Source organism: Dioscorea cayenensis, unplaced genomic scaffold (assembly GCF_009730915.1).
Source record: "Dioscorea cayenensis subsp. rotundata cultivar TDr96_F1 unplaced genomic scaffold, TDr96_F1_v2_PseudoChromosome.rev07_lg8_w22 25.fasta BLBR01001396.1, whole genome shotgun sequence".
NCBI lineage: Eukaryota > Viridiplantae > Streptophyta > Magnoliopsida > Dioscoreales > Dioscoreaceae > Dioscorea > Dioscorea cayenensis.
Window position 1 is genome coordinate 228,319 of NW_024087787.1, and position 27,905 is coordinate 256,223.

Here is a 27,905-nt window from a genome sequence, read left to right on the forward strand (position 1 = left end):
AATCATTCTATTCCTTTTAAGTGAGTTATGTTAATCTTTTTTAGAATTAGAATTTATAGTTTATGGGAACTGACATGACTTATTTAAAAGTATTAGATAGACTAAAAAGAAACAATTTGTAGTAATTGTCTAAAAAGATGAATTTAAAAAAAAAATTGTTTAGGAAATTATATAAAAAAAGACAATTTCTTTAAAAATCAATAATTTCATTAAAAATAATAATAATAAATAATCCTAAAAAACACAAAAAATCACATTTGGGCAGATGTTTAAATAAATTCAAGATTTTGCACCAGCCAAGCGTTAAGAACATTTTTTTTTTAATAGAGAAACCATGTATCTTCAAAACGAACTAAAAAAAACCCTTTTTTTTTATTTTTAAAGATTTTTCTGTAGATTTTATTAATTTAATTTTACTTTTAAAAAATAATTTCTAAATAATTAAATACTGTTATTTTATGCTGGTTACCCATTTTCTAACTGCATGACAGCAAAATAACCCTATTTATAGCTGTCATATCTTATGTCTTTAAATCAGACAAGAAAATAAAATGCTGTCATTTATTCCGATTGAAAACAATGCAATGTCATAAATACAAAACAATGTAATCCAACAAATATGATACACATTGATATATCACAATTTTACAACAACTACACAACAAACTCTTAGTCACCAAAATGAGCGAATTTTCGCTTGTTTCAAAGGATATTGTATCGTTTAATGTTGTATTGTCAGTTGAACAATCTTACTGTGAACTTTGTATATTAATGAGCAAAACAAATGCATGATCAACAACAGAATGGTAGCTATTAGTCTGCTGAATCATATAACAAAGCCGTCTTTTCTGAGATTAATGGCACCGGGATAGAACCGGTGTAGTGCTGTGCTTTTCACAGGTTTTTCATTATTTTCATTTTGCAATGATATGTTTGGCTTCGAGTCATCGGCATCAGAAGGTTTGAGCGATTCCGTTAAGCATTGAAGACCCTAAGAGGTAAATACAGGATTTTAATACACAAAATAAGAACAAATTAATGAAATTACTCTAGAACTAGAAAGTCAAAAATTACCATCGGGGATTTGTCTTCGGAGAAAGTCAGAGATGATTGAGCAGGTGGAAGCTTTGCCTCAGCCTCCTGCCATAATCAATTGTAGGTTTTTCATTGTAAATTGAGCAAGCAAATCATAAGAGAGTTTCATAGAAAAAATATAATGAACTTTGAACCTGAAAGAAATTAGCAGTAAGACCGTCTTTGATGCTTCCGGCAACTTGACACAAATACCATACACCTGCATTTGTCATATCCTACATACATACAAAAATGAAACCTGGTCATCAAGGTCATATACATCAAAATTTATATATATATATATATATATATATATTCATTTAAACCTGTTTGTGTTCAAGGACTCCGATTTTTCCTTCCTGTGCAGTGAAAAATATGCTTTATCAGATTAAGTCCCATAATATATTACAAAATTGGAATGAACAACAATTATTTGAAACTAACCAGTCCTAACACCATCTTTTGAATTGATTCAATATCAAATCCAATTTGTGATAGATCAGTTTTCACTCCATCCACCTGCACAGTTTAGAAAACAATGGTTGCCAAATCCAATGAAACCAACGATGGTTGAAAATATAATATACTGAAAAACAAAGTAATACTCAGAATTGGAAGCATCTTGTGTAAATACGAACCTCATTCATGATAAGTTTTGATGTCTCCTTCTGCTCATCTAGTTTCCAGTCTAACTTTTCAAGCCGGTGGCTTAGATGTCTTTTTGTTGACTATGTAAAGAAATATAAAAATGATTGTTTGTGGAATGGAAATAATGAATCTAGATATATCAAGCAATGGGAGTTTGAACATACAGCTAAAGCAGCAGATACTTGCTCTAGTTGCTTTGACACATTGGAAACAGCATTGGCCATATTGCGTTTGGTGACAAACATAACATCCGAGAAAGACCATCCCTGCAAAAGTTAAATATGGAACACCAAAAAACCATTCAAGAAATGTTAAAAAAATAAGAGATACCGTGTCTGTGAGCCTCGCACATGAGCATGCACAAACACACAGAAAATTAAAAGTTATTTCCACAGAATGAAGTTTGGCACAGATGCGTAAAGAAATTAATGATGAACTATGGAAAAAGAAAACAGGAACAACAGCATGAAGGAAAACAATGGTCAGAAATATTTTAATAGTAAGATACAGTCAATGATCTTTAAAATTTGCAAGGAAATGCAAGAATGATGGGTGACAGGTATCGAGTTCGATGAGTGGCATGTATCAAGTTCAAGATAAAACAAATTAAAGGATTTGACGCAAGTGCTGCCATTTTTTATACAAACAAATTTGTAGGTCTCATTAATCAAGTAGGACTAGGGGCACATTTCCCACATTGCTTACAGACATCAATATAAACAAACTAAGCGCACGATTAAGCTCCTCAAATGTAGATTCAGACTTTAATCGATGTAAATGTGAAAATGTTTAAAAGTATACAAGGAAGTCCGAATACAATGTAGTTTCTAGGTTTTTTCAAGCGCTTCCAATCCCTAAATGTCGTTCATCAGCCAACAATGGGAACCTCAAATCAACCTCTCACATTCCAAACTATTTTCCCACTGAAAAATAAAATTTGTGATCCAAATTTTATGCTACAAAGCAGACAAAGAAATTTCTTATTAAAATATCATCTAATAGTGATGTGGTAAAAACTTGACTCCCTTTTCTTTCATTCAGTAATTCGGTTGAGCCAATGGGGTACACATGTCTCTATTTCTTTTCCCTCACATCTATATGTGATCATGATTTCTTCCCCTCATGTTCTACCCATACTTTTTCCAAAAATTTTACAGGTACCACATGCAAGAGTAATTGTCATCTAAAAAATACAATATCCCATGCAGTTACGCAATGAATAAAATTATCTTGCATTCTGCAAGACTTATCGCACTAACAGTATGGACTGACTATATTTATGGTAGTAACTTGTTTTGTCTTCAAGTTTTATTGAGGCTTTGATTTATCAATGTACTAATAAAGAATAAGGAAAAAGCAACAAAAAAACACCAAGAAAAGAAAAGGGGATGTAATCAAAGAATATAAGCAGTTACAGAGAGAGAGAGAGAGAGAGAGAGAGAGAGAGAGAGAGAGAGAGCAGCTCTATTGAACTAGTAATGAAGCTCTCTAAACTAAAGGTAACAGGTCCAAGTAAAACAATATGTTAGAGCATCAGCAACACAAACTCCATCCTTCACTATTAACTTTAGTTTGTTCAGATTCAAAAACTTGCCTTCCACCACATATAGCAATATCCCATTGCTCCAACTGCTGCTGCTGGCATTATGTAAGATGATAAACCCCCTATACCAAGCACAGATTTTCTATAAGCCCTTTCAAAATCAAATTCTCTATACCGTATATTAAAGTATAAAAATTGACCAGAAAGGTTTTTGGAGCAGTTAAGCGCACACCAGAACTAGATTCACCATTGAGAATGGTCACTGGTCTGGACAATGTCAAATCCCTCACTTCCTGAGCTAATTGTCGGATCTGCAAATTATCACAAACATAATTGAATTTAGACAGGAATATCATCACTGCCCCCAAGAATGTATTGTATTTCTAAATGAAGGTAAACATACTTATTTTGCACAGCGTTACAAGGAAATCATGCTAAATCAATATTCCACATTATAAAGAGAACATCTAAAGCAATTGCCTTTTTTTTTTTTCAGACACAAACAAAGTTATATAATCAATTCTTCTAATATAAAGTTTATAAGCATAGGAAACATGAAAATGCTTCGCAGCAAAACGGGAAACTTATTGACTACTCTCACCATTATCCTCAATAGAGAAAAAAAAAACTAAATTGAAAGTGATAACCGATCATAAAACCACCGGCAACAGGTAAAAACCCTCTCAAGGAGAATATACCCTTCAATCAAGGTAACATACCTGAGCTGCCAGAACAGTTGCATCATAGCGGCCTGGTGAGATTTCAACTTCATTTATACCCTTAATCAAATCCTGGAAAAGCAAATAAAAGCACAGAACTCATAAATTTTAATATCTTTGCAATCAAACAACATCAATAAAATGAAAAGCATATACTCCCACCATTTTGAAATACAAGTCATTTAAGAATCTTGCACAAGAGTTAAAAATAACATTAAAATTTTTAAAACTTAGAATAAAAATAAATCAAATAATGAAACCACCCCATTCTTAGAACCATACCTTTTTATTAGGACTATGAATATGACTCTTTCCATTTATATAACTAAGAAATTTGAAAAAGGATAAAATTGAAATAAAAATAAATAAATATTACCTTGATAGCAACCATATTGAAATAATTTTTTTTTTTTTTTTTTCTCAAAATCGCTTGAATTTAAGAACGGAGTGAGTACATATCCGACAAATTTAGCATTCCATTAAGCAAAATAAGTGTTCAAAAATGAATGGGCAATCACCTGTATCTCTGATAACACCTCAGACAACCGACCATTTCGCAAGATAATGGAGCTAGTCAATCCTAACAACCAAACAAACAATGTAAGAAAGACATAAACAGAAATCAGACAAGCTCTTTGCACAATTCTTATCCATACAAATTCCAAAATCATCCATCAAACATGAATTAGGAGAACAATTCTCCGAGCAATCAATACTCACACATGTAGCCAAAGATCTACAGCAAAAATCACAAAATGAAAACACAAATAATGATTCAAGAAGCAATCAGACAAAGACAAACACCTGCACCAACGAGGATGAGAACTTTGGATGACGAGATCCCAGTTTGCATCGCCATTTCCCTCAAGGGATTGGATTGCCAAGAGGCCAAGAGACTCAGAGAGAGGCGTAAAGGAGGCACCTTTACGATGCTTTGCTGGACCGAGCATCGAACAAAGACCATAATCTCAAGAGTTTTACATCTCACCACCTAAACAATATTTAATTACCTTTCAGTCCCTCACAATTTGAGATTTTTATATTTATTTGTTAGACTGATAAACCCCTAAAAAAATCCGAAATTATACATATATCATCATAATATAATTTTATATATTTTTAAAAATATACATAAAAAATTATCCCTATGCGGTAGTTTTAATATTTAAATTTATTTTTATATTTTTCACTTTTATGCTCATAATCATTTATAAAAATAAATTATATATATATATATATATATATTAATAAGTTATATTCATGAATGTCTTCTCTGAATCATTATTTCAATGAGCAGAAACCCTAGAATACCTCCAAATTCGATTTCGATATCACGATCTTTTCTCTTTTATCGTCTCAAAGCGAAGCCTTTGCCCATCCATCCAAAGAAGTTCTTCCATTTTGTCTTCTGGTTCTCATTCCAGCAATAGCATGGTTTTTATGTTGAATTCCATCTCCTGATGCCTTTCTTGTCTGAATTCCCAATCCTGAATCCCTAAATTGGATTTTTTTTTTTTAATTTTGCTGTTGGATTCTTAGTTTTATCAAATGCCGTCTGTTTGGTTATGAAAATCCAGCTTCATTTCAAGAATTTGATTTTATTGCATTTGATATGCTGTAAAAATCCATTTTTTGGTGCAAAGTTGTCTTAATCTTGATTTCATCCCAAAACTCGATCTCCATTAATTTCTAGGTCTTGGCTTGTCTATAATTCAATCCTCTCCTAATCTTCAAGCGATCTAATTTTTTTTTCTCTCGAAAATCAGCCTCTTTTATCTTGAATTCACCACAAAAACTGGTTTTACTTTGCTTTAAAAGAATGGGACCTATCCTTATCCTCCTCGTCCTATCAATTTTCACCAGCTCTGCCTTTTCTCAGCTTCAATCATCTGAAACTGGATACATTTCTGTTGTTATATCTGAAAAAGGTTTAATTTTTGCCAAAGACTTGCTCATTGAGAATGCAATTCAGACCCTCACTGCCCTCACCCTCCCTGACATTCATCAGTCCAAGAAGATTCCTTTGATAGGCAGTGTTTCGGCTTCACTGACGAACATTACAGTTTATAGTATTGATGTACCTTGTTCGACAATTCAGCCTGGTGAATCGGGCATTGCGATCGCAGCTTCAGGGGCCACTGTGGATTTGAGCATGAATTGGGAGTATTCATACAATACTTGGCTAATTCCTATCCCAATTTCAGATAAAGGGACTGCTTCTGTTAAGGTACTTTGATCTGTTTCTCTTTTGCGTGATATGCCACGCAATCATGCTTTCCTTCTTGTTTATGCACTTGTATGAAAATTGTGTTATTGAATGGCCATTGGAAGACTAAGGTTTGATACTCCCACTTGAAGTTCTTGAATTGTGGCTAATTGATATGAAGTTAGCAGGACATTGAACTTAATTATGAACAATCAAACTGTGATTGCTAAAAGTTAGAGTAATTTTTTTTTTTTAAAAAAAAGGCAACAGACTCAATGATTTGGTAGAATCACATCTTCTACTTGGCTCACTAGATATCAAGCACCTGTACTTGTTATTGCTTTATTTTTTGTCCTCTCTAAACTCTAAAGGCAGCTGGTGGTGTGAAAAGCAGGTTTATGTTGATTTTGCTCTAATTTCATGGCTATATTTTTCAGACTTTATTTTGGTATTAAATCCAATTGATTGTGGCTTTCAAGAGGGTAGATAATCATCTAAAGTGGTTAGAAGGATATACCTGATCATAGTATGTAACACATTGCAATATTGCTTAGTTCATGGCTTATTTTTCTATTCATTGACGGAATGCCGGTTCATAATTGTAGAAAAATTCAATATTAAAACATTCTGCTGCTCCTGGTGATGTTTGTTTTTCCTTTGATTAAGCTTCAATTCTTGTTTCTGGGAAAACTGCCTCAAATTTTCCTCATGTATCTGACATCTACTTGTTGAATTCCATTCTTTTATCATGTTTTTCTTTGTTTTCTATTTGAGTCCTCTCGATAGGCTCGTTTCCCTTGATTTTCTTTTCTTGTAAGACCATATGTTCATTTTTTATCTGGATTTTAACAAAACGAAATTGATGACTAGTACTTTTGCATAAGGTTAAAGGAATGGAAGTTGGGCTCACTGTGAATATCCAGAACCAAAATGGAACTCTGAAGCTAAACCTTGTACAATGTGGCTGTTATATGGAGGATATAACGATCACTTTAGATGGAGGAGCTTCTTGGTTTTATCAAGGGTATGCTTATGTTGTTCCTTGCAATGTTTGATTTGTAATCATGGGCATTGATGACCAAACCGTCTTCTATTCTCTAGTTTCGTAAATGCATTTGAGGGCCAAATTAGATCCATTGTAGAAACTGCCATCACTAAAAAGATCACTGAAGGCATCGTGAAGTTAGACTCATTGTTGCAAACTCTTCCGAAGAAAATCAATGTGGATAAAGTTGCTTCTTTAAATGTCACTGTTGTCAATGGTCCTCTCTTCAGAAATTCTTCTGTTGAAGTAGATATCAACGGCTTATTCATCCCATCATATGATGGCGCCGTTGTTAGATACTTAAACAGGGACACCCAGCTTTCAGATTTTTGTGATGGCAAACTGAAAATGCTCGAGTTTTCATTGGATGAAGATGTATTTAATTCTGGATCCAAAGCATATTTCAAGGTAATATTGACATACCTCTTCATTTGACAACCCTTTGAGGTTGTTGATTTCAGTACCCAAAATTTGTTTTCTTCAGGCTGGATTGATGCATTGGCTGGTGGACAAGGTGCCTGATCAGTCTCTTCTAAATACTGCAAGCTGGAAGTATTTGATTCCCAAGTTATACAAGCAGTACCCAAACGATGACATGGAACTCAATCTTACATTAAGCTCTCCTCCAGTTATAAAAGTTACGACGAAGAACATTGGTGTCACCATCCGCTCTGACATGATTGTAAATGTCCTTGATTTTGGAGTTGCGGTTCCTGTTGCATGCATATCAGTGGTAAGCTTATTAATGAACGGTAAAATTTTCCAGTGATGCTTCTATGCATTTTCAGTTTTTCATTAAAAATGTAAAATTGAATTTGGCTCGATGTGAAGCTTGGTGCTCTGTAAAGAGTTCACTTTTTCTCAGAGATCAGGCTTCAAGCTTTTCATCATAGTTTCCAATGATCAAATCCTTCTACAATGATGTTAAATCCGAAACGGTTCTTCTACAGGATATTTCGGCGACCGGGGTTCCTGAGATTTCAGGAAATAACTTAGCTGGCAGTGCACAGTTGGATGACTTCACCTTAAAACTGAAGTGGAGTACAGTTGGTAACTTTCATATGTCTCTAATTCAGGTATAATTTGAACACATTTTTTTTTGCAGATTTGCCTACTTGTTTGCATCTGCAGAAATTCATTCTCAGTTGCTTTTGATACATGTTAACCATGAAAGTACTCAGTATATTCCATATATTTCATTTGTTTGTCGGTGCAGGGGGTGATGCGCATCTTCCTGGACACTGTATTCATGCCGTACGTGAATCTGCATCTCAGAAAAGGATTTCCTCTACCAATAATTCACAATCTCACACTTGAAAATGCTGTTATAGTTACTTCAACCTCGAAAATCATCATATGTTCAGATGTAGTGTCCAATTCCAGTAAGCTCATGTTTCCCAGTTTCTAATTATCGAACACGCAGAAATACAGAAAACCACAACGCATTGTGCAGAAGTGCTGAAGCAATGCAGTGAAGTTCATTATGCATGCAAGCATTGATGTGTAAATTAGGGAACTGCCAAGTGTTTGTTTGTTTTTTTTTGTTTTTTTTTATGTAAAATTGTACACATTGACATTGATTCATGGAATGCAAGAATAATTCTCTTTTGATCTTAACTATTTTTCTACCATTTTTCATGAATTTTCATCTTTAATGATTTTAAACATAACAAAAAATTATTTAAAGAATGCATAATTTCATGGGAAAAAAATATGTAGTTTTGTAGGGGCGTATGTGCAAAGCATCACTCTCCTTACCGGGTGGAGTTTTCAGACCCGTTAACCCGAATCCGTTTGAGTTCTTAAACCATTTCGCGGGGCATTGTACCGAGATTATCTCCTTCCCTTCGCTTCCCTCCCTCATCTCAAACCTCTCAAAAGCCCAAAACCCTAAAATCTGCAACCCTAACCCTAGAAATTCTCCATTCCAAATGCCGTAATCCATCCCAAATGCCCAGTATGAGGATTTCTCTTGGCAATCTCTCCTCTCCAGCTTCCCGTTTTCCTCTTCTTCTCCCCGGAGAACCGCCTTTCAGAGCCCCGTATCTACCTCCATTGAGGGCGGCTGTGGAGCGAGTGAGAATGGTGAAGATGGCGGCAGCTGGGGAGAGGAGAAGGGCGGGTTATGTGTCGGTTGTGGAGCGGGCGCTGGCTGCGGAAGAGGAGTATCGGCGGGCAAGAGCGGAGGTGCAGCGCAAGGGGGTTGAGGTTGAGGGGTATGGCATTGAAGGGATCTCGATTGGTGGGCATGAGACGTGCGTTATCGTGCCGAGTCTCAATGTCGCGTTCGATATCGGGAGGTGCCCAGCCCGCGCTGTTCACCAAGATTTCCTTTTCATTACTCACGCGCATCTTGATCACATTGTAAGTCCTCTTCTTCTTCTTCTTAGAATTCTTATAAAAAGTGGAATTTTTAGTGTGATTTAGCGTTCATAGATTATCAAATTCTTGTGGAAGGGGAAATTGAGTGATAATGTCATTGAAAACGAAATGTTTTCAATTCTAAAACAATTCTTAGGAAATTTTATTGGGATGGTTTCATTACAATGGAGATGTTTTGAACGTAAGTTGGATTTAGGTATGACTCAGATCAGGAACATGAGAACATCATACAATGATCATCTGTGTAGTAGTGCAATTTTGTGGTAACAATGGAAGTGGACCTAGAAATTGTCAATTTTGAAAATTGAAGACGCCAAAGAAGATAAAATGTTGGGTATGTCTTTGATATGAATAAACACTATACCTTTGAATTTTGTTAAGACTTTTTCTTCTAGATCATGAACTAATACATTTCATTCCTGAACAAAAATTATTGGAAACGGTTTTGGATATTTTCTTTTTTCACAAAAGCTAAGATGGTTGGAGTATTGCCTTGGGAGCTTAATATGGTGCTGGAATCATGTCATGGGACATGCATTTATATTGAAATCAGTCATGCAAAGCTTTGCAGGATATTGAGGTGGCGTGTGTGTGTTTGTGTGTTCATTATGGTGAGATATTTTGAAGGGTTGAGAGGTCTATGAAGTCAAATATGCTTCCCCTTTTCTTCTTTTTAAATGCTATGCTGTTGGTAAACTTGGTATTGTATATTTACTCATCTTATGCATGATTATTGAATTTACAATGAGGGCACAGTATGTTCACCCTTGGTCTTAATCTCCAAGTGTGGTCTTTGACTGTAAAAAACATGTGCCGATTGTTGCAGGGGGGGCTTCCAATGTATGTGGCAACTCGTGGTCTTTACAGCTTAAAACCTCCTACAATTTTCTTGCCATCATGCATCAAAGAAGATGTGGAAAAATTATTTGATATTCACCGGTCCATGAGTCAGACAGAACTCAACCTTGAAATAGTTGCTCTTGATATAGGTATGTTTATTTATTTTTATACCTCTTTCAATTTTCTCATTCCTTTCTTAATTGATTGCATTTGTGAATGCAATCTCAGGAGACACTTACGAAATACGTAATAACCTTGTTGTCAGGCCATTTAAGACGCACCATGTTATACCTAGCCAGGTATGTAATTTTAGCTGACATACAGGCTGTGCATTTTTAATGGTTTGATATGCTTGTCTTGTTTTGAAGGTAACTGACTTAGATAAAATATTAAAAATAACAAAAGGCATTAATTAAGAAAAAGTTAAGAAGGTCCTAATAGGATCCTTAAATCTCCAATGGTCAATCTATAAGAGAGGAGAAAGGCGGAAGACCAGTCACTGTGCAAGCCAAAAACCTCTTCAACTTTACCCACCAAACCACGACTAATTCAATAGTAACCCTTCAGTTGATAATGAATCAAAAGATTTACGGAGTAACAAAAAAAATGTGTCCATGCAGATTTCTTTGATTTTGATGCTTCAATAACTCAAGGATCTGTATTCACATGAAGTTCTGTGGTCATTTTTGCTACCAAATTTCATCAAAACAATGTGTAGGTACTGTGGTCTTGACCAAGTTCAAACTTGAAATATAGATTTACCATAGGAAGAAATTGTATAAATCTTTTTGTTATGTGCCACCTAGTAATTTAGAATCTCGTTGCCATCTCTATTTAGAACTACAGATGTTGTATAAGTTCTACTTGATTCAGGGATATGTCATTTACTCCATGAGGAACAAACTCAAAAAGCAGTATGCACATTTGAAGGGCCCTCAACTAAAAAATTTGAAGGTTTCCGGTATTCAGGTTGTGCTTCTATCTGATCTACTTGATTTTATTTTGTTCAATTAAAGAAAAACTTAATGGAATGCCTTATTGTTAGATTACCGACACCATATTGTCTCCAGAGGTTGCCTTCACAGGAGATACAACTTCTGATTTCATACTTGAGCCACGAAATGCCGATGCTTTGAGAGCGAAAGTTCTTATTACAGAGGTATCCTTCTCTTTCTGTTATTCTGTTGAAGCAAACTAGCAGTGCCTGTATGTTTTTTGCTATTTCATTTTTCAAATGCGAACTGATGCAACGTGTGTAATTAGAAGCTTCCATCCAACAGGAAGGGGAAAAAATCTATTCATTCATCTCATTATTATGAGTGCTCTATCATTGTTTAGTCTCACCACAAACTATCATTCTGGTCTCACTTTCCTTGAAAAGCATGAAAGCTTGTATTATGATAATAATGTTTAACATTAGACTTTCTCCTACTTCATAAGGCTTGTTTGTGAAGACTTGGAAATAATCCAAAACAAAATTTCTAATATGGATAATTTGGTAAAGCAATGTCAAGCCTAATCGCATTTCAGTTCAAATCCCTTTACTTGATAAAAGGTTTAGAAATTTATCACATTGGTGACTGTCAATCCATGAAGTATGCTTTCTGCCACTGCCATTATTATGCTAACATAGATTTTAATTTCCATGGATATTGACTATGAACAGGCAACTTTTCTTGATGAAGAGAACGATGTCGAACACGCAAGGCAACATGGTCACATGCACTTATCAGAGGTAACAAGTTATATATGTTCCTTCTGTTCCCTGCTGTTCACATGATCATGCAGTTGTGTGGATACTTCCACAATCATGAGCTTAATCAATACAGGCTCTTCCATTAGGGACTTAAATTGTCTCCTATTTTTATTAGTAACTATTATTTCTAAAAAAATATACATTGTACTGTAGATTATAGCTAACGCACAATGGTTTCGGAACAAGGCTATTCTACTAACCCACTTCTCATCCCGCTACAAGATTGAGGTTAGCAGTCAATGAGAGAATCCATTAATCACTCTTTAATCCATTAATTGAAACATCGAACTCTTTTGTTTGCAGGATATCCGCCAAGCGATAGCAAAGTTGCAGCCAAAACTGTCACCAAAGATTGTCGCCCTTACTGAAGGCTTTAGATCAGCCTACCCTCAGTGATTCTATGAATAGTTATGTTATATCAATTATGATAAAACACAACAATGAAGAAATCATCGATTGTAAACCGATTTCTGGTTATAAGAGCTATCACAAACATCGGTGTCAAGTCAGGGAGCAAGACCTAGGTGAGTGGTTACTTATGTGTATGTTCATCATCCAAGGTCTCATATGAAGCATTATAAATGTGTGAAAATTCCTTGATTCATGTACTTAGCTGGTTTATCTCGAAATTTTTGTCGATAATCTTACAGTTATGTTTAGAATTTACACAAACATAACTTAAAATCAAAGATGAATTTTGTTGATATTTTGTATATTTCATTGCATGAAAGGTTTGTATATGTAATAAATTTATTTCCTGATTCAGAACTGGACTGCTGGTTTTTAATGTTAAAAGTCACTGTTCTGAGTTGTCGGACTAAAAGTGTTTTAAAAAATAATTTTAAAATTTTTTTATTTCATCTAAATTTTTGTTTATATTAAATATAGTATTAATAAGATAAAATTTAGTTAGAGCTTCTATTATATATATATATATATATAATATCGTTTCAAAATTCTTAAAATTGTAAAAACAGGAAGAGAATTTGCTTGGTAATAATGATAATATTAAATTAAGTTGTTTTCCACCTAATTCTAGTTTCATTCAATTTAAAATTTAATAAAAAGGAAAAATTTTAGGTTTTTGATTTTCCAAAAGCTACGAATACTCAATTTAAAGTGAAGATTAGATATAAAATTTGGGTTTGTGTGGTTAATTGTTTTTGAAATTTAACATTTGATTTAATATTAATTATTAACTCTTGAGGTATATAACGTTTGTTATTTTAGTAAAATAAAAAAAATAACTTAAAACAAAAGCTCAAATTAATTAGTTTCAAATTAATCCAACCTTTAGTTAAACTAATGAAACTCTTACCCACATTTAAAAAAAAAACCGTCATAATCTCACATTAACCCCTATCAAATCCCAAAATACCAATCCCATACATACACACACATACAAAAATTCACTCTTTCACAATTACAACAAATTCAAGGGGCATAAAGGCAAAATAAAAGCCCCAAATTGAAAAAAAGTCCCAAATTCCTCGCCCCCAATTCTTATTATCTCTTCGATTCCTCTTCGCCCTAAACTCTCCCACCTTCGCGCACGCACACACACACCACTTCTCTTCTCGTTAAATCCCCCGCCAAACTATATATATCTATAACTCCCGCCCTTTTTCAAACCCCCTCATGGCCGCCCAACCCTCTCCCAAGAAGCGCCCGAGGCCTCCCGCCGACGACCATGACCTCAAGAAGGTAGCTGAGATCGTCATGGTGCTCTCCGCCATGGCTGACATGCGCGCTGGTGCTCCCCCCACCTCTGTGGAGAAGTCCCTAATCGCTGAGGCCCGGGAGAAGCTTGTTAAGGCTTGCGAGGATGCCCGGCCCCGGGATTTGTTCTCCAGAGAGGCGGTTAGGGTTTTGGTTGAGGATCTTGGGCTTAATCGCTCGAGGGATCCTTTGTTGGGATTTCGGCCACCCAAGATGTCTGTTGCTGAGAAGCTTTTGCTTACTAAGAGAAAGGTCTCGTCTTTGTTTTTCTCCTCCTTTGTGTCTCCTGATTTGCGTTGAATGGTTTGTTGTTGTTTAGACGCTGTTAAATTATGTTTATTGATGCGATTTGCGGGATGTTTATGGTTTTAATTCCTTGAAAAGTTGTGAAATTTCATGGGATTTGTGAATTTTTTTTTTCTAGAATTGTATGATCTTTTTCATTTTCAGAACTTTTTGGGTATTTATAGACTCAACGATAAAGTTCTTTGTTAGCTTTTGTACTATTCATCACTATCATTATCGGTAAAAAGATCCATTTTTTCATGAATATTGATTACTTTATGGTAATCTTTGTTCAGATGGAGGAATCTAAGGAAGTGGTGTCACATTCGTCAGCCAACGCAACTCAATTTCAGCCAATAAGCTTTCATGCTAGCTCTGATGGCAATAATTCTCTATTTCATGGAGCTCCTAGGTTTTTACCAGATAAACCAAGCCCCTTGCCATATCATGCTGGAGGTGTTCAGACTGCTTCACCCATGGTGGCTGTTCCAACAGTAGGTTCTGCAAGCTCATCATCAAAGCTACTGCAAATGTCTGCAACGCATCCTGTTATTACTTCTGCAAAGTTGGCAACTAGTTCAACTCCTTTTGCCACAACATCTCATGCAGAAGTAACACACTTTAGATTGGGTCCTCGATCTAATGGCTCACCATATTTAACTCGTGTTCGAGGTGCAATTTTTTAATCCTTATATTTTATAAATATTCCATGACAATTGTGAGCCTAATTTGTTTCGTTATTATTCAATGGGGCATTCGATGAACTTGATGTCTGCTAAATAGAAACTGTTTGGTTTATTTTGAATCTCAGAAATAGTTTGTATGTTAGCCTCAATTGCCTGTCGCTGTTAGCCCTTGTTATCTGCATTCTGAGTTCTTGTGCTAGTTTGTTTATATATACATATTTAATTATTTTTAAAAAATATATATATTTTATAAGATTATTGTTTTTCAGCAGGTTTAATTTATAGGAAATACTAGCAATTACTTCCACTGTAACCATAGCGTAGACTAAGGAAGTTTTAAAGTTGAATTTTATCTTTCCTTATGTGGATGCTTTCTGTGTGTCATGATGATCATGCACTCTTGTTCTTTAAATTAGTTAAAATACTCAAGGATGACCCTTCTTGCTTGTTTGCATAAACTGTTTATGTGCTTTGTTGTTTTTAATTAATGTCTTTTGAATTTAAAGCAATTTAAGCCATTTGTCAGCTAAAATTTGGGTTGGTCTATATACTTGTATTAGAGTCATTCTCTTGTGTATAGATCACCTATTGATACTTGAAGTCTTAACTGACATAAATCTTCCTGTGTAGCTACCACTGATTGCCTGCCAGAGAAATCATCAACCTTATCAGCTCATTCAGCGCCCAATCCTGCACTGAGATTTGGGCAGACAAATAAGTTCCAGGATGCTAGTACAGTAAAACAGGAAGCTGTTCATGAAGTTAATGGCATCCAGACTTCTGTTCCTGTTATTGCAGATCAGGATTTCAAAGGTTCTACAGTGCAAGCTACACCAGGAAACCTTTTCATGGGACACCATTCTGGTTTAACTTATGTGCATCCTCCTTCTGGGTTCCCCAGCCATAATGATATTGCTCAAATTGTCCAAAGGACGCTGCAGAATAAGACATCTGAGCATTCTAACTGGACACCTCCATCAACTGAATATGTAAATAAGGGTCTGTCTTGTCAGATATGCAAGGTTGCAATTTCTGATGTAGAAAGTCTGCTTGTCTGTGATTCTTGTGAGAAAGGAACCCACTTGAAATGCCTTCAGTCCTATGGTAACAAAGGCATGTCCAAGCTTGAGTGGCACTGCCCAAAATGCTTGATATCAAGCAACGGGAAGCCATTGCCACCTAAATATGGCCGAGTTACGAGAAGCCCTGCTCCTGCTGTATCAAAGGATCCATCCAGCATAAGTGGCACTCAGGCTTCTACAGAAACAAAGCCTGAAACCCCAGACTCAAAAACAAACCATCAAATCCCCAATGGAAATTCTAGTTTTCTTGTTCATGCTTCAACAACGGGTGGTAATGTTGGTGATGCTGTCCCAAATTTGAAGACGGATGAAACAAAAGAGATGCAAGATATGGGTTTTACCATCAGAACAAAGATGGAAGATGAGATGTGCATTGGGGCAACCAGTGATCATTCAAAAGAAGTTGCTGGAAAGGGATGTGTTAATCTGGGCCCAGATAGCACATGTCCTGATGAGAACATTGAGACTACCTCGTCATCTCCAAGCAAAACGCAGAAACCAAATTCTGAATCTATGTTGCCGATGAAGGGTGAAGATTCTTCAAACCCACACGATGAGATCATCGAACCTGATGATATTAAGTGCGCATCTAACTCAAATGGCATTGCTAGCCAATCTCTTGCAGTGTGTGATTCACAAGTTGATAATAAATTAGATGCGCCAATCAATTTTGAAGGATCTGTAGATCTTCTACATGAATCCAGCAAAGCAAACATAGACGAATCGGAGAAGCCATCTAAGTCAAGTGAATTATCGATAGTTAATGCAGATTCTGAAAAGAGTAAAGACGAGGTAGATGCTAATAAGGAGACTCCAAGTGGAGCATTGAGCAATGGTGATGTGATTGGAGTCTGTGTCACACCTGTATCAGGTCCTTCCATAATGGATTGGGTTGGCGATATTCTTGAAGTTGCTGAAGAGAAAAATTACTATCAGGCTTGCCTTATCAAAGGCGCAGTTCACAAGCTCCAAGATCATGTCATGGTTTCTTCCAACAGTCAAAAAGCTTATCCTTCAAAGATTCAGGCAAGCCTTTGCATTGTTTAAATTCTACCAAAGACGTCGTACTTTTGCAATTATTGAAATTTAAAAACCATTATCCTTAGAGTATGGAAAGCAGTCAAGTACTTTATATGTGCATCAGGTTCTGTTGTGTTTTTAGGTAAATTGGGTTTTATAATCTTGCTTCACTTGAAATTTCTTTGCTTGATTACTTGTTTTTCATTTTGGTATAGAATTTGTGGGAAGACAATAAAGCTGGATTGAAATTGGCCATTGTCATTCCATACTATTTCCCAGCAGACATTCCAGAGGCTGTCGGTTGTCCATCAATCCCCGTAGACCGTGAGGTAAGGTCTGAGCAGACTTCATTACATTCACAATTATAACATGTTATATTTGTTTTCAAAATAGTCTTTGTACATTTAAGATGCCTTTTTGGGTTATCCGATCATACGGCTGAGGCCCTGTACAACATGAATCATATGATTCACAAAATGTGGTTCTCACATTTGGGGGATGTCTTAGACAGCTATTATTTCTCTGACTGAGATATCATAGATAACTATTATGTTTTAGTCATGGCGATTCGTGCTGTCAATTGATTAAGTTGTTTGTGAGTAGCGCGAGCTTGTTACGGTGAAAGCGCGAATTCGGCTCAAAATTTCCAGCTTTCAAATAAAGCTTGAGCTTGATTTTCAAGCTCAAAATTAACTTCAAGCCGAGCTCAACCCAGCTCAATTTAATTGATCAAGCTTAGCTCGACAGCTTGAAATATATAAATATATTATGATTTTTTTTATATATTTATAAGGGGATTGATCAAGAAAGATCTCTTTCTTCCTATTATAAGTTATAAGATTGTGTGTGATTATATAAAAAAATTATATAATTTTTTATTTTTATCTTTTAAAAAATCAGTTATTGATGAAGTTTTAATTTCAAACTAAATCTACTTGGATTTGAATTTTAAAAAATAAATCTATTCAATTTTAAATGAGCTTCAGCTGAAGCTAGGTTAACCAGATCAAGCTTAACTCATTTATAGCGCTAAAAACGATTTTCATTTGTATCAGTTTTGAAGATTTTTTTGGAAATGCCACTAATTACTTCCATATGATTTTCGACCACATATTGATCAGAAAACTATGTTCAACTGTAACCTCTTAATAGGAAAGATCATTTGTTTCATGCTGTTAATCTAGTTAAGGTTTAATTGTTTCTATTATTGACTTTTTCTTAAAAATGAACATTAATGTTATGTTAAACTATGTCTCGCAGCATCAGGATACCTCTATAAATATAAAATAAGAGTTGAGTATAAAATCAGTATCTTCTATGTTTGTTTGGGTGCCAGAATGATGCCTCTTATGAGATGTCAATGGGTGTGTCTTGATGCTTGGGTAGGAACCCTGGACATGATGCTATTATGGTTGCCTCAACATTTAAAAATAACCTATTTCCCAAAAGGCCGATAGGCCTAATAAAGCATATGACACTTCATGGTCCGATGAAGGATTTGAATGTTAAACCATGTTTAAAAGAGTTAACCATGTAGCCAATTTTAAATTATGGGGAAGATGGTTTTCACACATTATGTAACCCTATGCCTTAGTGTGCAATTTTTCTTTTTTTTTTTTCCAAGTTTCACTATTTTTTTAGGGAAAAAATGCATGATAATATTTCCCTGATATTAATAAATTTCTCAAATTGGCTCTATTCTAGCTTCGATTTTAATTCTTTTAAATTCAATATTTCTCTCTTCATATTATTTATTACTCACATACCATCTATCCCACCTCAAGTGGAAACTTTTCCTCCAATAATGATTTGTTTCTATCCTTTTCCTTGTATCCTGGTTGTAGGTCTATGCTTCAAATAAGGAAAACACCATAATGGTCCAGGAGATTCTTGGTACTTGTGAGGTTCTACCTTTGCACAAGTTTAAAGAAGAATGCAGCAATAGCAGCAATTTGCAAGCTACAGATAATTCTTCACATCCCATTTTCTTCTGCAAGTACATGCCCTTCTCTTAATGCTTGTCACTGACTTAGAATATTTTACAATTACAAATTATCGTGCCTTAAATTTTTTCAGTTACTTCTTATTGTGTCATATCTGTGTTATAGGTAATGTTCACCACTGATGATTTGACCTTGCTTTTGTGCAAATACTGAGTAATTTAGCTAATCACCCATCAATTTGCTATTCTTTTCAATTTTAAATTCTTTGATAAATCCTGCAAGTACCTGGGAATTTTTTTTTTTTTGACATTCCATTGTCTTAAAAATCTTAAGTCAAGAGCTAGCAATTGGCGGTAGCGGGAATACTAGCTGTTCTATTTAAAATATGAATTTGATTTACAAACTGAGGGCATTGAGGGACATGTATAGCAAGATTAGGGGCAGTGTGAGAACTCATCTGGAGTAGATGTTGATCTTGGGGAATTGGATCATATTAATTTATATTAATATCCTGGGGAGCAGTATCTGTTATATTTGCCACCTCCAAATTTTGATCTTTTGACAATTTATATCAATTTTGTTGGAGAATTATATTGCAGAATATCCATGCACACTAATTAAGAGATCAGAATATAAATTTTCTCCAACAGAAAACCAAACAAAATTAGAAGTACAATTGTTTAGTGATAGTTCTTTTGTTGGTGTTCACAATCTAGTGACAATTCTCACTAACCGGCCAACAAATTTTTAAATTTTTGTCAAGTGTCTTTGCTCTTATTATAATTACTCCGTTCACCTATTCGACAACCTCCTTATTTTCTTTCTGAACTTGTTTACAGATGGACATACGATGAATCAAAAGGCATGTTTTATTCCCACGACAGTTAATCCTCATTCACTATAAAAATTCGGCAGCCTGCCTTCACATTTGCAGCTGGCTATTCTTTTCATGATGCCTATCAAAATAACATGTGCTTCACATATATGCTGTCCTTGGTATAATTTCACTCAAATGAAAAGAGTCATCTCATATCGCCATCTTTGTCCATGTGTTTGATCCTGCTTTGGTGAAGTTTTGCATGCTTATTCTTCGGATGAGAAAGTTAATCAATTCACTTGGTTCATTCTTGGCTTTATCAATTTCAAACGGGAATCTCGGGGCTTGAAATCCATGACTTATTATGAGAAGCAAACAAGATTATTTTCTTCAACATTGTTGTACACTAAGCATACATCTTTTCAAGTTTATTCCCTTTCTTATAGTTTCAAGTTTTTCTAGGATCATTTGATAACATTTCACTGAGTGTAAAGTTGATGGATGCAACATCTTTCAGAGTTGTTCCTGTATTTTCTTCTATTGTTCTTTATAAGCTGACACTTTTAGAAAGTGCATCCATTTTTCCTACAAACTTCTTCTTCTCATATTAATCCATTATTTCTGCTTCTCCAATTTGATTCGGAATTGAATGTATTAGGAAATTATGCTTGTTTGAATTGTTGTTCTGTCAGATTTTATTTATTATCTATGTATATATATTGGTATGAGCAGCTGCTTTTGCTAGTCACCGCCGCAATAAAAGTTTTAACATACTTGCATGATGTTTGTTCGAAGTGATATTTTTGAATCTTTGATGTATGTTGTGTTGAGTCAAAGTATTTATATACTATTTTTACCAAATGACTCCTAGTCCAGTGGTATTGATCATTTAAGGGGTTACAAATTCGAGTCTCGTTAGATGCAGTGGTGGTGGTGTTAACAGATCCTGTATTGTGAATGTAGATTGGTATAATCACCAAAATAGTCCATGTACTTGTCTCTCTCTTCCCTTTTGGTCTCTCTACTCAGAAATGATCCCGACTAATCCCTCTACTTTTGAAAATGTGCCAACTTAGTTAAAAATGCTCCCAACCAGTCCTTCTACTTTTAAAAATGTGCCCACTTAAAGGGACTAAGTGAACACATTTCTAAAAGTAGAGGGACTGGTTGGGAGCATTTTTAATTAAGTGGGCACATTTTCAAAAATAGAGGGACTAGTCGGGAGCATTTCTGAGTAGAGGGACCAAAAAAGAAGAAAGAGAAAAGTAGAAGAACCAATTAGGGTATTATACCATGTAGATTTGATTGATTGTGTGTATGAGTTTGTTGCTCAAATTCTGTGGTTGGGTGAGGACCGACAGGCTATTTGATGAATTCTCGATCTTTGTGTACTTCTTGAATATATATAACCGCATGTTGCAAACTGTATTCTATTTTTAATAACAGGTAAAATATTCCTTTTTTTTTTTTTCTTCTTTTGGTTAATTTCTGTTGGCTATACATTAACGTCTTAGTGAATAATTCTTTTGCAAGTTCTATGTTTTGATAAAACAAATATTTTAATTTGGAAAGTTTTTATTCCCACAGTTCAACATCTCAAAGTAAAAAGGAAAGAATTTTTTAATAAGCCCATGGAATAATGCACTGTTCACAGCCGGTGGTTTTTATGTTTATTAAACTCCAAAATTAACCCAAAAAAAAAACAATTTCAAAAAAATTATAAAATAATAAGTAAACATAAACTTTTAAAAACAATTGTAATATTGAAATTGTCCATTTTTTCATTGGTCTTACAGTCTAGCTTCTGCATTTAGCTAGTACTATATTAATTTTAATATAATCTTAATGGCTTAATGCTAAAAGCTTTAAGGCTCGTTCTTTTAAAAATTTTAAATTTCGACGTTAGAATTTTTTTTTTAAATTATCAGATAAGCATGTCTTTGTTAGACTTTTCAAATAAATAACAATACCTTTAATTTTTTTTTCCTACTTTAATTTCTTATATAATTTTTTTTTTTGAATTTAAGTTTTCTTATTAATACTTGATAAAAATTTAAAAAAATTTTCATTCGTACAATTTTATACTTATCTAGTCATTTTCATATATATTTTTTTTTTGTGGAATTTTTGGAGTTTTTTTTTAAATTTTTAGGAACAAGAGACGAAATATAATTGTAAAAAAAAGGTTTTTCTTTAGATATTAAATCAGGACCATCCATCCTCTCTTTAAGATTAACATCAATACATTGATGTCCTTGATCAAATCCTAACCGTTCATCATCTCATTTCTGAGATCAACGGCTCATATCATCCAAGTTCTTCGTGAGCACTCCCTATCATACAAAGACCACAAGAGAGGACGAGAGAGAGCGAAGGGGACCAGAGAGAACGAGAGGGAGATGTCGTTCGATCTCGTGTTGAAGCCGGCGTGCGAGGGCTGTGGATCGTCGTCGGAACTCTATGGTAGCACTTGCAAGCACACCACGCTCTGCCTCCCCTGCGGCAAGTCTATGGCGCAGAATCGCGTTCGCTGTCACCTCTGTGGCACCCCAGTCACCAAATTGATCCGGGTAAGGGTTTACAGATCATTTTTCGATTTGATTCGGTGTTCCCTGAGCTTGATTTGGTGCCCGCGCGTTTGGTCTCTCCATTTCTTGATTCCTTGATGTTAGGGTTTGTGGGTTTTGATGGATGTTGTGATGGTGGAGTTGGGAATTGGAATTTTAGTGCATTGACTCTTGATTCGATTTTGTATCCTTGCACTTGGTTTTAGGGTTTGTTGTTTAATCCGAATTGGGACTTGGAGTTTCAATAGTTCTTTTGTTCTTGAGATCGGAGGTGTGGTTTCTTACTTAAATAAATTGATTTCTTTTGTTCCTATGCTTTTTTTTTCATCTTTCTTTATTACCATTGGAATGAGTTTAGGTAGAAAGATTGGCTAGGTGTTTAATTAATTGCGTGAATTTTGCTTTCTTTGTTATGTGGTATTGCAGGAGTACAATGTCCGATCGAGTGTCAATACAGACAAAGCATTTTATATTGGAAGATTTGTTACTGGATTGCCGCCGTTCTCAAAGAAGAAGAGTGCTGAGAATAAGTGGTCGCTTCACAGGGATACGCCGCAAGGGCGGGTAAAGGCTGCTTATTGCCATTTTTTTAATGTATAACTTGTCTATGCATGCCATTGAATATGGGAAGATATAGAACTTGAGTAGTCAATTGATTTGGTTCGGAAATTATTGTAAATTGATGCAATAATCACTCTACAATTAATACATTCTGGGATTCAAATTCTTTTGAGTGAGTTGTAAGAATCCAATCCTAGGATGCTTTATATGCTTGCTATTTTTGATGGCTGAAGGCTATCTGCACTCTTATTTTATTTTATTTTTTTATTTCCTCTGTTTGTCGAAAACTTACAAGGTCATCTGACATGACATAGGAGAAGTACAAGAATAAACCTTGGATTTTGGAGGATGAGACTGGTCAGCATCAGTTTCAAGGACAGCTAGAGGGTGCACAGTCTGCGACATATTACCTTCTAATGTTACATGGGAAGGAGTTTACAGCTTTGCCTGCTGGTTCCTGGTATGTGGAATTTATCTGGGCTTCAAATTGAATCTTTGCTTTAGTTGCCCCTTTTTAATTGTTCCCTTACCATTTTTTTATAGTTACTTGCTTTGGTCAAAATGATTATGGTAATAGAACCATTGCTCTAGTTAATTCTTTTTGAGTTCAAGATAATGATGATGTGGATCATACTTAATGTTTTTCTTTATAGCCCCAAGCTGAATTTAAGAATTATAAATTTTAATTGCTTGATTGAGTTCATATCATTATCATGAGGACTGCGGCTATGTAACTGTTCTGTTATCTTTTCAGGTATAACTTCAATAAAATTGCACAATATAAGCAATTGACACTTGAAGAGGCTGAGGAGAAGATGAGCAAAAGGAAGCACAATGCAACTGGATATGAAAGGTGGATGATGAAAACAGCGACTAATGGTGCTGCTGCTTTTGGTGAAGCAAGAAAAGCTGAGCTCATGGCTAGTGGTGGGTCAGATGGTGGTCGTCCTAAGAAAGTAAAAAGTAATGACGATGGAAACCATTCTGATAAGGGTGAGGAAGATGAGGAGCAAGAAGAGGCAAGGAAAAATAGGCTTGGGCTTAACAAAAAGGATATAGATGATGATGAAGATAATGCAAAAGGAGGTGATCTTGATCTTGATGATGATGATCCTGAAAAAGGTTGGCTCTTGTTAGTATCAGTGTTCATCATGTTTGACTGTTGATCATTTATACAATGCTACTTTCTTTTATTTTTATCTATTTCTTTCTATTTAGTAAAAGAAAAAGCTTATATTTAAATTATTCATATTTGTGATTCATGTCATTTCCATGGTCACCAAAGCTAGCTGTATTGTTAGTAAGGTCATGACATGGGATTGTGTGAGACTCTGATTTATGTTGAAATTTTAGTCTGGCCATTACCCTGTTTTTTGTTTATTTTTCCTGATAGTTGAAGCAGCATATGCAGTAAATTGCGGTCAAGGTGCGGGTATTAAGCTTTTTAAGTCTTAGTCTAAAAGGCTCATTGCAAGTCTCAGGCTGGATGCTAGTATTAAACATGTCTTAGGGCCAGCAAGTGTGATTTGTCATTTCTTTAGTGTTGTTGATCAGTGTCTATCTCTAGCATCTGACTGAGGTTCTTTTTGTATTTGTTTTTGGTAGGTGATGACTGGGAACATGAAGAGATTTTCACTGATGATGATGAAGCTGTGGGCAACAATCCAGAGGAGCGAGAAGATTTGGCTCCTGAGATTCCTGCGCCTCCTGAAATCAAACAGGTATTTTAAATAGGAAATTCCAATATCCATGTTTCTTTGATTCATGCCTTTCCTTTGGTAACTGACTTAATTTCTGATCATATTTTTTATTTTTTTTTATTTTTTGTGGGCATATGTCCCTCTATTAATACTTCTAGTTGTCTATTTGACCTGAAAATAACATTGCAGTTGCATGTATACCTGCTTCCATGCCTCTTCCATCATCTACTTTGATGTAAAATTAGTAAAATAATTTAAGAAGGGCTTTTGTATAAATTTGAATTCCTAAGCTCTTTAAAACTTTGATCTTAACTATTAAGATATATATATTTGATAATTTCTTAACATTTATATTAATTCTATGTTGACATAGTTCATTGTTTTGATTGGGGTTTTTTTGGGGGGAGTTGCTTTTTACCATCATGATTTGTATTTTATTTCTTGTCATCAAGTTCTTCACGATTTTCAAGCTTGAAAGAAATTTATTAAACAGGAGGGTTTCATTGCTTGTGTAGCTTTGGGAATTTCTCAAATTGTCTATTTGACTTCAAAAATACTCCAATTGCTTGTTGCATAGAAGTCTGGCAAGCAGTTTTTGGGTGGATAAGCTATGATGTAAAGAATGATATTGTGAGTTGATTGTATGAAAACAAACAGCAATCAAGAGTTATAATGGGATACTTTTCTAAGTTATAGCATGTCTAAATATCTTCAAATAACACTGGGGGCTCTCTTTGGAGCTTATGATAACCACAAATTTTGCTCTAACCTTTACAAAGAGTTATGATGGAGGTATTTTTCCTGCTTTCAGGATGATGAAGATGAGGCTGAGGAAGAGGAAGGGGGACTGAGCAAGTCTGGAAAGGAACTGAAGAAACTGCTTGGAAAAGCGAATGGGCTAAATGAACCAGATGGCGATGATGATGACGATGATGGCGATGTAAGTGCATAAACTTCTGAATTGTAGCACAGTTACCTTATTTGGTGTGGCATATCCTTTTGTTATGACCTAACATTTTGACTGCATATACTGATACTTCGTTCATCAACTCGTACAGGGTAATGATGAGACTGGCTCATCACCTGTACTTGCTCCTAAACTGAAGGATGGGCCTAAAGATGAGCCTGCTGATAACAGTCCATCAAAATCAGCACCTAATGGATCTACCAAAAGCACACCTCCTTCATCAAAGTCTGCAAAGACGAAAAGAAAGCCTGGAAGTGATGATGCCAAATCTTCAAATGGAGCACCTTCCAAGAAGATGAAGACAGAAAATGTACGACTTTCGAAAAAAAGAAAATCTAGACGCAATTTTCTAGTACTTTTTTCAGAATTTAACAAATTGGTGCTTCTGAAAAAAGGACTTTCAGGGTTAAAAAAATAATTCTGACTAAATTTTTTTTTACCAAAATTACCTTGGACAACCAACTATTACACCTTTTCCCTGTACATAAACATAGTTGGAGTTATTTTGCATCCTACAAATAACACAATCCCTGGAATCCAACCATGCTGTCCACCACCACTATCACTGTTCTCGTCCACAGCGTAGCCATATTTGGTGGTTCTTAGCAACAGCAACAATAGAAAATGTGGCAGCATAACCACAGTATGTTTTTAATAGACATTTGAGAGCTGGGTGAGATGAGTGTTGCCAAAGTCTTCCACCTTGATCAAATGAAACATCTAGTTTGGTTGAATGAAGGAAACAAGGCAGGCAAAGAGAGTGCTAACTTGTTTCTGAAATCTATTGGTCTTAGGGAGTACTCTAGATACTTGAGTTTCAACTATCCTTGTAGCCATCAGTGGCCATTGATTGCTCACCCAGGTTCTTTTCTTGTGCGGTTGATGAGAATTACTTTAAACCTTGGCAAGGAGGCCAAACCAGTTATTCCCTGGCTGATGTTGGAATGTGAGAATTATGGACAGCTGGGTTGGCTATATGATCGAATTGTGTGCCTTTGATATATTGCTTGTGTATTAGCTTATATTAGGTTTATATTACGTTAATGTACAAAGAAAATTTGATTGTGCTTTTACATGTGTTAATGGTAGCTTTATGGTTTAGAATCACTTTGACATACATACACTGAAGCACACATAAGTAGGCCACAAGCTTTGACTTACTCATATGACACTTAACTCTTGTAGAAGCACTTGTTTAAAAAAAAAATAAAAAATAAACACTTCCATAAGACATACGTGTTTTTTTTTTTTTTGGTTAAAGAAAAGTGAATGTAGACATCCTCTTATCTATTTTCTTTCATGCATTGATATACTTGGCTCAGGAAACAAGACCTACGTCTGAAGAGACTCCAACTAAGACTAGTGGTACAACCAAAGGTTCTGCTTTGTCTTCAAGAACTGGTGCAGCACCAGCCCCATCAACTGCTCCAGTAACAGAGGAGGAAATAAGGAGCGTCCTTCTGGCAATGGCTCCAGTAACCACACAAGACTTGGTTGCTAAGTTTAAGGCGAGGCTAAAATCTCAAGAGGTGGTTTAACTGAAAATCAATTTGAATTTTAGACCTCACCAACATTCATATAAATATGCCCTTCTCTTGTAGATAAAAGTTATTTTGCTTTCCATGATCACTTTTATCAATCACTTAGTCACTTAGCTTAAGTTATTGTGCTTATGAATTTTGATTACTGGTCATATATATGATTATTTGATGTGGTTAGTCTCCACTGTTATGAGGTGATAAATGTGTTTGCCAATTTTTCAGGAGCAGAAGATTATCAGATTTATTTTCTACTTCTTAAATGTAGCATTACTGAAACAACAATATGTACATGATAGATATATCACGTTTTAACATCTTATATTCTTCTCTTTTTCACAGGATAAATCAGCATTTGCAGAAATTCTGCGCAGAATTTCGAAAATACAGAAGACAAATGGTCACAGCTATGTTGTGTTGAGGGAGAAATAAAACAAGATGTTTGTGTTGAGACATTGAATATATAATCTTGACAAGCTTTTTCACCTGCACTTGTATAATTTTTGTGCTTTTTTTTTTTCATGAATTGAAACTTTTGTACTTTGCTTATCAGACTTCATCTATTCTATATGATAATCTCAGCTTTGGTTGTGGTTATGGACAATGTCTTATAATTATTCGTCTGTAACTACTGAATTTTCAGTATCCGTTTCGGCCCCTGAATGCTTGTGATTTTATTATTGACTCCATGGACAAAGTGTTATGGAAAAACAAGGAAATGTGCAGCGACGTTTATCTCAAATGGTTGAATTTGAATGAAAAAGTTGTAATTGAATTTACAGGTGTGCTTCTTCAGTTGTGTTTAGG

The 27,905-nt window shown here is 35.1% G+C and overlaps 5 protein-coding genes across 6 annotated transcripts; 4 read left to right on the forward strand and 1 right to left on the reverse strand.

The window, feature by feature from the left end:
* Nucleotides 1-606: 606 nt before the first annotated feature.
* On the reverse strand, nucleotides 607-4,943 carry LOC120256315. Its single transcript, XM_039264015.1, has 12 exons — nucleotides 4,789-4,943; nucleotides 4,503-4,564; nucleotides 3,985-4,056; nucleotides 3,498-3,576; nucleotides 3,317-3,387; nucleotides 1,887-1,988; nucleotides 1,713-1,802; nucleotides 1,519-1,593; nucleotides 1,401-1,433; nucleotides 1,230-1,310; nucleotides 1,075-1,140; nucleotides 607-991 (listed from the first exon to the last, which is right to left on the reverse strand). Exons 1-12 carry the CDS (start codon nucleotides 4,841-4,843, stop codon nucleotides 827-829), a joined length of 951 nt encoding a protein of 316 aa, XP_039119949.1. The 5' UTR covers nucleotides 4,844-4,943; the 3' UTR covers nucleotides 607-826.
* Nucleotides 4,944-5,638: 695 nt separating this feature from the next.
* LOC120256321 (putative BPI/LBP family protein At1g04970) lies at nucleotides 5,639-8,852 on the forward strand. The gene is made up of 6 exons (XM_039264018.1): nucleotides 5,639-6,211; nucleotides 7,075-7,214; nucleotides 7,292-7,643; nucleotides 7,720-7,968; nucleotides 8,186-8,311; nucleotides 8,452-8,852. Exons 1-6 carry the CDS (start codon nucleotides 5,804-5,806, stop codon nucleotides 8,641-8,643), a joined length of 1,467 nt encoding a protein of 488 aa, XP_039119952.1. The 5' UTR covers nucleotides 5,639-5,803; the 3' UTR covers nucleotides 8,644-8,852.
* A 208-nt stretch (nucleotides 8,853-9,060) lies between these two features.
* On the forward strand, nucleotides 9,061-12,926 carry LOC120256322 (tRNase Z TRZ1). Its single transcript, XM_039264019.1, has 8 exons — nucleotides 9,061-9,599; nucleotides 10,444-10,606; nucleotides 10,686-10,756; nucleotides 11,331-11,426; nucleotides 11,503-11,616; nucleotides 12,124-12,192; nucleotides 12,367-12,441; nucleotides 12,517-12,926. The coding sequence occupies exons 1-8, from the start codon at nucleotides 9,186-9,188 to the stop codon at nucleotides 12,607-12,609; spliced, it is 1,095 nt and encodes a 364-aa protein (XP_039119953.1). The 5' UTR covers nucleotides 9,061-9,185; the 3' UTR covers nucleotides 12,610-12,926.
* A 788-nt stretch (nucleotides 12,927-13,714) lies between these two features.
* Nucleotides 13,715-20,383, forward strand: LOC120256319. 2 transcript variants are annotated; one of them, XR_005535274.1, is made up of 6 exons: nucleotides 13,715-14,184; nucleotides 14,514-14,889; nucleotides 15,534-17,011; nucleotides 17,221-17,339; nucleotides 18,850-19,001; nucleotides 19,788-20,383. XR_005535274.1 is itself a non-coding variant. In XM_039264017.1 (6 exons), exons 1-6 carry the CDS (start codon nucleotides 13,852-13,854, stop codon nucleotides 19,834-19,836), a joined length of 2,502 nt encoding a protein of 833 aa, XP_039119951.1. In that variant the 5' UTR covers nucleotides 13,715-13,851; the 3' UTR covers nucleotides 19,837-20,383. The 2 variants fall into 2 exon arrangements, 1 of the variants encoding a protein (XP_039119951.1); XM_039264017.1 differs by having other exon boundaries at nucleotides 17,221-17,334.
* A 1,731-nt stretch (nucleotides 20,384-22,114) lies between these two features.
* On the forward strand, nucleotides 22,115-27,695 carry LOC120256323 (transcription initiation factor IIF subunit alpha). Its single transcript, XM_039264021.1, has 9 exons — nucleotides 22,115-22,335; nucleotides 22,759-22,896; nucleotides 23,208-23,353; nucleotides 23,648-24,015; nucleotides 24,499-24,614; nucleotides 25,405-25,533; nucleotides 25,652-25,870; nucleotides 26,883-27,089; nucleotides 27,441-27,695. Exons 1-9 carry the CDS (start codon nucleotides 22,165-22,167, stop codon nucleotides 27,528-27,530), a joined length of 1,584 nt encoding a protein of 527 aa, XP_039119955.1. The 5' UTR covers nucleotides 22,115-22,164; the 3' UTR covers nucleotides 27,531-27,695.
* The last annotated feature ends 210 nt before the right edge of the window (nucleotides 27,696-27,905 follow it).